Source organism: Podarcis bocagei (genome assembly GCF_964188305.1).
Source record: "Podarcis bocagei genome assembly, chromosome: 8".
Classification (NCBI taxonomy): Eukaryota; Metazoa; Chordata; class Lepidosauria; order Squamata; family Lacertidae; genus Podarcis; species Podarcis bocagei.
The window spans coordinates 29,004,450-29,016,590 of NC_138133.1; the positions used below are offsets into that span (position 1 = coordinate 29,004,450).

The window sequence follows — 12,141 nt, forward strand, 5'->3', positions numbered from 1 at the left end:
TGTCTGCATATGTAAATGAAGCTCCACATTGCAACCACATTGGAGGCCATTGAAATAAAAAAATAAGGTCTTCTATAATAAATGTTCATAAATGTACCAAGCAAACACGTACATAAATATATAAACCACATGTCTGAAGCAGCACAGGAAAACAGCCCTGAAACCATTTTGACTCCCAAACTGACCAAATGTTTTCTCTGCAAGGTTGAAGGAAAATGGAAAAGCCTCCCCATTGTCTTTTCCTTCACAAATCCTGTCTTAAGGGTATGTCTGTGTATGAATAGGGTGTGCCTGTGACCAAATACTCAGGAACTAAGTATTTGTCATTACAAAAGACTGGCCAGGCTCCCCAGGGTATCCAATCAAGTGACCATTAACAGGTCTGCCAGACAGGATATAAACAACGCACTCAGATTTCTGTTGTAGACCGCCCTTTCTGTGATGTAGGTATGATGCATCTGGGGGGTGGTCTTGAGCTACACCCCTTCTGTGATGTATGAGGTTTCTGGGGGTAGTCTTGGACTCCAGGGCGGGCAATTTAAAATGTCTATATAAGGGTGGGCACACCTTTGTTCGGGGTCCTTCTCCTTTCCTGCATGTGAGGAGAGCACCCTGTTGCAACACATCAGGCTTACGAGCTGCTTTGCTTCTCAATATTCTCTGGTTGGCCTCTGGAGAACCTACAAAGGACTCTAAGGGTTCTTGTGTTCCCCATAAGGGAATAAGGGCAGATGTTTGTTTATTACACCATGCACAGCAGGTGTGATCTGAGCTGGCTGAGGACCCAAGAAAGGTTTGGTATAGGCTATTCCCTGTCAGCTCTATTCCTGTTATGTACTAAGCTTGGATCCTTGTAGGAATTGCCTTAGAACCTGAGGATGAGGCAAGACTCTTCTGTTTGGCATAAGCAAAGGGTTTATTGAAACCAAAGCCTTGGGTTTTGGCTAAGAGGTGAAGTCTGCTTCTTTTCAGATGGATTAGGAGGGATCCAAGGAAAGAACCAGGACAGATCCTGCAAGCAACAGCCAGAGGTGGAGGGCAGGGAGAGAGACAAGGCCCCACATTTCCATTTGTTCAGGAAGTTAGAGAAAACCCAGCCCTCCAGAGTTCCTGCTTCACTGAAGCCCTGCTTTCTATGTAGGTTGCCTATTTTTAGATGATCTTCGAAGAGCCACTGTTTAATCCGTGGTTTTAGATGGGCTGCTGAGATATAATGCAGCCCGTACTTAAAGACTGCAGCTAGCGTGCCCCAGAGACCTCAAATACTTGAACACAGCGGAAGTTACTGTATATGCTACAGTAAATATCCAAAATAGGGTTGATGGTCCAATACTGACAATGTAGTGACTGTCAAACATGGGGAAACAGTCCCATGCCAAGAAGTGAGGGGGGTGCCTGAAAAAACCAAATGGAGCTAGACAAGTAAATGTGGACAATAAACATTATGTAGTTGCTCACATTCACTTGGTCTGCCTTTATATGTTCAGAAGCTGCCTGAAGGATTTGCAACATCTTGGCATCCAGTGGCACACCTGAGCCAGAGGTATTTGTCTCTGGCAACCTGAATAATGGGATTTATGGAAAGGAGACTCCTCCTCATGCGTTCATGGGTTTTCATATGAGAACTGCCACTTCCCACATGTTCTGAAGGCAACCATCAGAGTTTAACTGGACTAGTGGTTGACCTTTTAAATACACTACCATTAGCACAGATGTACAGCACAGTCCTAACCCTGCCTACGCAAATGTAAGCCTTATTGAATTCAATGGGTCTTACTCCACCAGTAAATGGGGTTCAGACTGCAGCCTTAGCTAAACAGGAAGATATTATTACTCTGGCCGAGGTGCGTTATAATGACTCTCAGGCTGGAGAGAAGTGCTAGATTCCACACACACACACACACACACACACACACACACACACCGCCTGCCTGAGTCAAATTTAAATGCTTGGAATGCAGGGAGGAAGAAAGCATTGTGTGGGTTTGTTTTTGCTTTTGTTTTGCAGTGTGGAGAAAAAAAGCGACTTATGCATGGCCCCTCTGCTCAAAATGAGCTTCTCCCAAAGCAGGAAAGTATCCACTGGGGCTGTTTTGTACATAATTTGAGTATCATGTGTGCCTTTCGGTGATAGTGCTTCAGATCCTCCCCCTTTTCCTCTCTTTTGTAAAATAAATGGCTAAAAATTGGTAATGTAAGGCATCTCTTATGTTCATGCTTCAAAATATAGTTCATTACAGACTCATTTCTAGAAGTCACCAGAAGGTCACCCAGTCCAGTCTTTGCACATATGATTCAATAAAGCTCCTATAGGATCACTGAGATCTCAGAAGATCAACTATGGAAATAGGAGCAATAGATGCACCCTGAATGTAGAGCAAGGAATAATTCAAACTGTGCATGTCTGGATGGCTCAGGCAGGTGAGCCATGTGATACTGCCTGAAAATAAAATAAAATAAAATGCAAAATGTAGAAAGTAAAACACTAGTATTCCCAGAAAATATGACCTGTGAAAAGCAATTTTGCCAAACTGCCCAATCTATTAAACTTGGAGACCAACAACAAAACTGGGCCAACACTGAAAAAACTCACCTCTATAAGCATGTAAAACGAAAGCATGGTGACTCCAAGGTTATATACAATGAGAAGACCCCTGAGTGACAGAGCAGGCCTGTTCTTCATAAATGTGGTACCCAGCCATATGAAGAGAAGATACGCAACAGTGAGGGAAAAAGTGGGCAAGTAAGAATCCAGCATGAGCCATCCTCTGACCCTGGGATCTGAAGAAACAAAGCAAAGCAAAAAGCCTCATGAAATCAGCACATATAAATATTTCTTGTTCAATACAGTCATTCAATGGGCGACCAACGCCTTTTCAGTCTCCCAGTAATACCCAGCCTCCAGTCTTTACAACCTCCTCCTAGGATGCTCTTATAATGTGGGGGTTTTTGAAACTGATGGAATACGCAGAATTGGACAAATTAACAGGGAAGATTCGGAACCGACGAGACCAGAGATTCACTGAAGACTGGAATAAATTTACAGAATATATTAAAAATGTATGTGATGAACAGTTAACGTTTGTAAGCTTTCAAGAAGCTCTGTGAGAAGTAATGGTAGAAATATTGCTTAAAAACTATGATAAGGCTAACAATGATAAAGTGCAATTTTAAATTGAGAAATGTGAGAAGATGTGATAATACGGAGAATTGTCAGACATGCTGATGGAAGTCCAAAAGAAGTAGTTGTTGAGATTGGGATGTTAAATTGTGTTTAAATGTATATTGGAAAACTAATAAAAATTATTTAAAAAATATATAATGTGGGGTTTTTAATTTGTTCTTGCTCTTGTTTTTATTATGTCCCCCCCTCCAGTACTTTTATGTTGTGAACTGTCCTGACATCTATGGATGAAGGGTGGTACATATAATTTTTAATAAATAACAACAGCTGATTATTCAATTAAAATTAATGGGTGAGAACTGAAATAGCACAACCAAGTGTCTTCTTGTGCAACAGGGCTTCTATTGCTTCTCAACCCCCTACAAAACCCACGTGCCCCCAAAATCTGCTCCAGAGCGCTGAAGGACTATCCAGAGCAGAGTTTGGGGGCACAAAAGGGAGTTGGAGGAGAGAAAAGAGAGAACGCACAAGCAGATTTCTGCTGTGGAGGTGGGCAGACATCACTGGATGTCATCCAATATATTTGCATATTACCAAAACCCCAATAAACAATCAGATTGTATAATGCTTATAATATAAGCCTTTGATTTTTTTATCATTGCCATTTGTTAGAAGAAGTAGTCACCTTCTACAATGTCTTTTTTCACACACTGTCCAGAACCAGAACAGCTTAAAAACCATAAAAGGCATTCATCGTTCCTGGATGCAAACATAAGTATGTCCTAAATAGGCAGTAATGCCTTCCAGTAGGCAGGTTAAGGCCTAATGAAGTGCTGTCAATTTCAGTCAAAGCAATCACAGGTGAATGGTAAGACCCACCTTATTTTTATGCCCGTAAGTAGTTTTACATTGTTTTTAATGTTGTCTTTTAATGCTGTGACCCACCCTGGGAACTTAGGGTGAAGGGCGGGAAATAAATAAATAAAAATAATTGAAAGGTTATTGGTGAGGAGATTTCACCCCTCCCATACCCAAGAATCTCCTGATGATCTCCTGATGGTCTCTGCTGACTCTCCAGAGAGGAGGAGGCGTGTCCTGCCTATCTACTTATTCTGCCCAGCAACATATCAATCTGTGTGAGTGAGAGACAGTCAGTCAGTGTATCGGAGAAAGTGAGAGTGTTAGAGATCCTAGAGATAAGATTGCTGCTAAGTGCAGCTGCAGACTCTCAGTGTAGCATTGATTTATGCTTAGAATACTCAGCTCTGTATATAGTTTTGTATCATAGTTGTAGTTACAGAATAAAAGGAAGATATTCTACAGAGCTGCTCTCCGAGTGGTTTATACTCTGCAAGACTCTGCAAAACTCTGCTGCGCAACGACTGTATTATTGAGACAGTGAATCCGGTGCTCTCAGCTCTGAGCTGTGAGTCCACAGCACTGTGACCTGTTCCTGTGAGAAGGAGGTCTCTGGTGGTGCTTTCCAGCTCGCCTAGCCCAGTCGGGGCTGAGGTACATGAGTCCAGTTGGCGCACTGGCTCTAGGGTGATGCTGACAATTGGTACAACAAAAGATAACAAACCAATAAGCTTCACAAATCAAAGCAAGAGTTAACACCTGTGTGTGATGATTCAGTTAGAACAGGCATGGCCAAACGTGGCCCTCCAGATGTTTTGGGACTACAATTCACACCACCCCTGACCACTGGTCCTGTTAGCTAGGGATGATGGGAGTTGTAGTCCCAAAACATCTGGAGGGCCAAGTTTGGCCATGCCTGAGTTAGAAGTTACTCTAAGAGAACAAGAAGGAAGCTTAGAATCAGAAAAATAAGATCCTACCTTATTTTGACCATAGCAAGTGGGTCTCTGTTTAATCATTATTATTACAGAGTCACCTGGCCAGTATCTGATCCCCATTATTTATTGTCCCCAAACCACAAATATTGTCGCCTGCACACACCCTGGGTAGCTGTGGCAAAGCATCAGTTCATTTCCATTCTAAGCTTGGAATTTCACACTGAATCTTTATGCATTTCCTTGTAAAGCTATAAGTCCTTACATTATCAACTAAATGCCTTTGGCGCTTTCTTAAGGTAGCTGACCTGAAGCTTTTGCACAAGTGAAGCTTTCGATGACTAGGGATTATTATCATTTTTTTAAAGGTGACTCATCCCTTCCTGCTATCCATGCTGCATTTTCCTTTTCTTTATCGGGCTCTGATGAATGCCAAGCATAACTACCTCAAAGTCTCCCAAAATGAGTGACTATTTGTGCAAAGCCCACTAACTATACCAGCAATCAACTTGGATAATACCATCGTTGCTGTGGCTGTGGCTTAATGACTGCAATGCTGCAACGATCATTCCTTGCACTTCTGAACCTGCTAGGTAACAGCTCCAGGTAAAAGCACCCATAAGGAAGCACCCTTTTAAAACAAACAACAACAAAACATCCTATGCTATTATTTTTTTACACATTTGACACTAGCCTATTTAAAAGTAAGAGGAGGAAACAGAGGCAAGTGTGTTGCAAACCAAGACCCTGTACTTTAAGAAAGTGTATCAAAACAGAACTCTGTGATCTGCAGAGGTATCCCTCTCTGCACCAGAAGATAAGGACAAAAAAGAGCAAAGGGCTATTGCTTCCAAGCCCCGCTTCTCAGGGGCATCTGAATTTCCACTATTTGAAACACAATGCTCCAGTTGAAATAAACTTTTATCCTCACCCAACAAAGCATTTTGCCTATTCACGTTTCTAGCTTCACACTATATTCTGTTTAAGCTCTTTAAGTTGCCTAAAAAGCTGCAAGAACACGAATTATCTCAAAATTCAACACAGCACAATGCTCCCTCTATGCTTACCTAGTCAATAGCTGGACTAGTCAATGGCTGGATAAGAAATACGTAGTTTCCTCTTCCCACAATGAAATCCTGATGGTTCTACTAAATCCTGGCAGTTTCCCTTTTTGTTGTAGCCAACAAAGCAAATGTTTTCACAATTGTATCCTCCTATGACCAGGTAAAAGTCATTCACATCAACTTGCTTTCACTGGAAACACTGGTTTCTTCCTGTCAAGCAAGCTTCCCCTTTCATCAATTGAACAAATTGGCACAGGTAGAATTCATTAGATTTAAGTACCTTTAAGTCCCTTGGGAGCTATAACAAGTGATTTTTATTAGCCACAATGAACAATCGCTCCAGCTGCATTTCTGAATAGAAAAGGTTTTTTTTTTAAGCACAGGCAATTGGGAGAGCAAAAATTGTCACTATCTTCTTTAAACTAAGGGCTAGCTTCCAAATCTTTAACTAAAATACTACATGAGGAAATAAGAGGGAGATTATATATATATATATATATATATATATATATATATATATATATATATATATATATATATAGCTTAAAAGAGTATGAAGTGTCATGTAAAAGAATTCCCTGGGAGTAAACAGATGAGATATGCTGCTTGTTTTACATTCCACTAGGAGTTATCAGAACCAGCTATATATTCTTTTTGAACTAAATGCATTTATCTCCCAGTTTTCTTTAATCACCATGGTACACATATTATAATGACCCTCCAGCAGAGCTGGTGCAGGTGAGGAGAGCCTGGTAGCACCATGAAAGGAACACCTACCTCTAGCTCCAAACATATAGTCCACAAACTCATTTACTTCATGGTCAAATGCCTTCAGATGTTCCTAAAAAGAAAGCAGAAGGAAACAAGGGTCAGGTTTGTTATGTCCTCATTTACAGAGATGTACAGTCTCTTGGGCTTGCCAATCAGAAGGTTGGCAGTTCACATCCCCGCAACAGGGTGAGCTCCCGTTGTTCTGTCGCAGCTCCTGCCAACCTAGCAGTTCGAAAGCACAGCGGTGCAAATAGATAAATAAGTACTGCTCTGGCAGGAAGGTAAATGGCATTTCCGTGCGCTGCTCTGGTTTTGGTGTTCCGTTGCGCCAGAAGCAGCTTAGTCATGTTGGCCACATGACCCAGAAAAACTGTCTGCAGACAAACACCGGCTCCCTCGGCCAGTAAAACGAGATGAGTGCCGCAACACCAGAGTCATTTGCAACTGGACCTACAGTCAGGGGTCCTTTACCTTTTTACAGCCACAGCAGCTAAATTGACCTCCACGTGGAGTACCAACGTACATCTGGGTATCTAATACTAGCAGCAAACAACAGGGAGAGGTTGCCTTTCTGCGTTTCTTCATCTGGGTAGTCATTTTTGGAAAAATAATGTTGGACAAGATGGATCCTTGGGCTGATCCAAAAGGGATCTTCTTCATAGGATCTTAATGCAAGCGTAAGATTGGCGGGAAACAACAAAGAGACTTGAAGCACTTTAAAGACTAACAGATTTATTATGGCACAAACCCTCACGATCTAGAAACATCTCCATTTTATGCATGAAGTGCTAACCTCAGTTGAAAGGCATATATGGATCCACTAGTACAGAGGGGAGGAATTGTAAACAGTGAGATTGTGGCAGTGAAATGCAAAAGGTGCTATTTGTGAGAATTAAAGCTCCAAGGAAGACTCAGAGTAGAGCCACTGAAATTAATAGATGTAACTTAGTCATGTTAGTGGGTCTACTCTGAATAAGCTTAATTGAATACTGCTCCCCAATGAGCAATAATCACAATGACCACAAAAGCAGTATCTGGTGATTCCACAATAACCTTATCATTCCTAAGTAAAAGCAGGAAACAATTGTCTCTATTCAAGTCCAAATGAATAGAAACAAACTGTTATAATTCAGGTATTTCACACTTTCCCTCTGAAATTCCTTTATAGGAGAATGGCAACTTTTAGGCGAGTAGCAAAATATCCTGAGAGATTGAAATGTTCTTCTGCTAGTTGCTAGGAGTTGCCTCTTCTGAGGTCAGATGAAACTGGCAGAGATTCTTTTCTGCAAAAGAGCCTCAAAAGTACCTGCCAACACAGGCTGACACTATGGAGGGGTGGAACGGGCAAGGCATCATGTAGGCTCAAATGCATGATCTGCTGTGGCTGGCAGCTGAAAATTGCAAGTTAGGAGGGGGTGGGGAGCAAATCAATAAAAGCAAACAAGTGGTTCATAACAGGAGTTGACCCAGGACATTGCACCAATGTCATGTTGATACTACAAACCAAGATAAGCCAATGAGGTGCTGCAGCTATTTGCGAAATGATTATGCAACAGCACAAAAATGATCACAGAATAGACAGAACACGAGAGGATGGGGGCAAAGCTTGAGACGATCTCCTAATACATTATCCTACAGGCCTTTCAGCTTCTACTGAAACCACCTGTATGGAGGACACAACCCTATGCACTTAATGTACTGCAGTAACATGTTATAAGTGGCAGGCTTGTTCCACAAGGGTTGCCAGCATAGTAAGCTTCTGTGCAAATTCTGCCAGATCAATGCGTTCTTCAAACACTCCTTAGGGAAGACCATATTCTGCAGAGAATCTACATACACAGTTTACATTGTTTAGTGAAATCTGCATGCACAAAAGCAAAGGCAGGATAGATGCCCCAAAGATGCTGTTGAAGATATGTTCGGGTTGAAAGATGGGGAAGCATTAAAGTACCTTTGAAAGGTATAGTGATTGCGGCATGGTTTGTTGCATTTTGAGACCCATGTATATTTTCTAGTTTTTTTATTTAATTGTACTGCCATTCAGCTCATGTTTGGGCTGTTAATCATCATTACAAAGTATACATGCCATTGGTCCCAGGGCCTCCTGTATATCAGAATGCTCTGTTTATATTCTAAGTAGTTAATTTGAGACTCCTTTTTAATACCATTATCTGGTTGGAAATACCAGCCTGTTTCTACAAAAGTGCTACTGATTTAACAGAAAAAGAGAAATCGTTTCAATCAAAACTATACTTTCACTTGCTCTATTAAGATGATTTGCTTTCACTTGCTTTATTAAGATGATTTGGGATGCGAGTGGCACCACTGAAGCCTCTTGGGCTTGCCGATCAGAAGGTTGGCGGTTCAAATCCGCACAACGGGGTGAGCTCCTGTTGCTCTGTCCCAGCTCCTGGCTACCTAGCAGTTCGAAAGCACGCTCGTGCAAGTAGATAAATAGGTACCACTGTGGTTTCCGTCATGGTGTTCCGTTGTGCCAGAAGCGATTTAGTCATGCTGGCCACATGACCTGGAGAGCTGTCTGTGGACAAACGCTGGCTCCCTCAGCCTGAAAGAGAGATGAGTGCCGCAACCCCATAGTCACCTTTGACTGGACTTAACCATCCAGGGGTCCTTTACCTTTTACCTTAAGATGATTTAACCTATATCCATAAGAATATATCTTCGAATAGTTTGAGTTGAAACATTTGCCTGCAGCTGCCCTACATTACTATTAAAACATTTAAAATGTATATCTAGAAATGTAAGGTGCAAATGTGATAAATACAAATTTCCAAATATGTCTATCATACTAAAACTTATCAGGGAACTGTGTTCACAAAGCTAGCTGGTTTCAACAAAAAATAGTTTCAGATGAGGAGCTGAGTCAGGAAACGTGGAGTGTGAGAAAACAGAGAACCTCAACTTTAGCCTTCTCTTACTGCTTCTGTTTCACAGAGATCCCATTGTCCCAAGTTTTAACATGACATTTTAAAAATGTAACAATATTTTGTTCATCTCTATGTGGCTTATAACAAATGGAAAATCAAAGCACAAAAGCTTGAATTTATTATTAGTTGACACAAGTGGTATTTACACAAAATAGGAACAATTATCACTATTAACATGAATTCTAATGCCAGTGGACAAATCTCTGCCCAAGGCTGAATTTTAATACATATGAGGGACATGTTGGTTTATTGGTAGCGGTGGATGAAGGTTGGAAAATGCAAAAGGGGAATTCGTTGGGAAGAAAAACTTCTGCATCTAAGAGGCTTTCCTGTACAATTGCTGTTTTCATTTGCTGTGCACATTAACCACATGAAATTGTTTTTCATCAAGCTTTTTCTTTTGGTGTGAACGAAATCTATACAACTGCTGCTTTTCCTTCAGTCCTTGTTAATGAGTGAACTTGTTGAATTTAGTGTCATTGCTGTGACTGCAATACTAAGCTACTTGGCATTGCACAGCAGCGAAGAGACTGAGATGCAAAGCAGGAAGTCCCCAGCTCATTTCTCACCTTTCCATGAACTCATTAGGTGCCCTTAGACAAGCTGCTCTCTCTGTCTCAGCCTTTCTACAATATGGGGAATACGAACAATTTTGATTCATTTTGTGATGTTGCTGTAAGGATTGCAGCTATCTTATGAATTATTACTTTATTTCCCATTATTTGATTACTCAACAGCACTTGATGCAGCTGGTGCTGAATGTGTGATCCAACTCCATCTGAAAATATTGCATTTAAATTGACACAGGATCACAATAATGTTCTATATGTGGTATGGCTTCAGATCCGTGATGGTCTATTCACACACACATACAAGTTGTCACTTGATGGCACAGTTATCAAATGACAGGTGTGCATGTGTGAAAAAGCGTTATATGATCTGGCAGTATTCCACCATGGCAAAATCTCTCACTGAAAAGTTCCCTCCTCCATCTAGACCAGCTCTCAGAGAAACGAAAACATTAATCTTAGTATAAGTAAGGTGCAGGGAGATGTGTCCTCCATTCTGGAATAGTCAGGTCATTTCCTCAATCTCAGAGATGAAAACTTACTATATAGAGTTTTTATTTTATACACATTGGAAGGAAAAGTTATGTAACAGCAGAACTATTTCCCACATGACTGAGCATATAATATCTCCTGAGATATGAGGGGAGAAAAAAGAGACAGGATCACGTAAGAAGGATGTGGGGGTTTTTTAAAGTTTGCTTTTCTAACTCAAAATGTGTCACATGCAATTAAGATCAAGCTATTCAGTGCTTCTCAATTTGTTTGTACTCTAAAAGCTTTTCTTAAACTGTTTTTTTTTTTAAAGCTAACCACTTTCTGTCTAGGTTTTTACACAGTGCTTCTGTTTCTCAACTCTCCCTGAACCCAAAAGGGAACCATATTCAGTTATGCTATTTAAGCTGAATACAACAAAGTGGATTTACGATGTTCCACGTTAGTGATTAATCAGAGCTCAAAAAAGTAGGACGTGTGCATTTTCTCTTGAAAAACTCCCCAACTCTGCTGTCTGACACCTTCTGGCCATCTGCTGTGCATGATGGCAAATCTACATGTTACATACAAATGGGTGTAATTAAACCCTAATGGCCATATCACTAATAGAACAGCAATGTTGGGAGATAGGACCAGCCCAAGAAATTTAGTTGCCCGAGCTGAGGAACAACATAGTGGCACCACCCCATTCCACAGAAAAATGCTGACCAGACTGGCAGCTGAATCTGACTTCATCTATCACCCAGGGGGGCAGGGAGCAGGTTAACTTAGGGAGGGCAGGCTGTTCCCAAGGAGATCTATCCTTCAATTCCTCACTGCTGTTCCCTCATTGTTTCACCTGATGCCTGCTTGCTGCCCAGGTCTAATTTAACTTTGGAGGCTTATGGAGTTTTCTAATATTTGTGTTTAATTACAAATATGCAGGTTGAGCCCCAGCTTAAGCAGTCAAACAGAGGGCCAAATCCGTTTCCCCAGACAGAGATGGCGCCCTAAATGCTGTTAGCTTACCGAGCCCCCAAACACAGCTTTTTCTAGGGTTACACTGAACACAACTTGTTTCTACACATTTACAAGAGTGTAACACTTCTTGATTTGTACAGTGGTACCTCTGGTTAAGACTTCATTCGTTCCAGAGGTCCATTCTTAACCTGAAACTGTTCTTAACCTGGGGTACCACTTTAGCTAATGGGGCCTCCCGCTGCTGCCGCCGCCGCGCGATTTCTGTTCTCATCCTGAGGTAACGTTCCTAACCTAAGGTACTACTTCCGGGTTAGCAAAGCCTGTAAGCTGAAGCGTTTGTAACCCAAGGTACCACTGTACTCCTGGACTATTGTGTACAGAGGGACACAGACTGCACAGATGTTGAATGTAATGTGTGAA

At 41.4% G+C, this 12,141-nt stretch overlaps 1 protein-coding gene across 1 annotated transcript in view; it reads right to left on the reverse strand.

Annotated features, from left to right (window-relative positions):
- ELOVL2 (ELOVL fatty acid elongase 2) overlaps positions 1-12,141 on the reverse strand; it is a 51,801-nt gene that overhangs the window by 20,639 nt on the left and 19,021 nt on the right. The window contains exons 2-3 of the mRNA XM_081206601.1: positions 6,759-6,822; positions 2,594-2,781 (exon numbers count right to left, since the gene is read on the reverse strand). Of these exons, the coding sequence (XP_081062727.1) occupies positions 2,594-2,781; positions 6,759-6,822 (252 nt within the window). The remainder of the gene's footprint in view (positions 1-2,593; positions 2,782-6,758; positions 6,823-12,141) is intronic.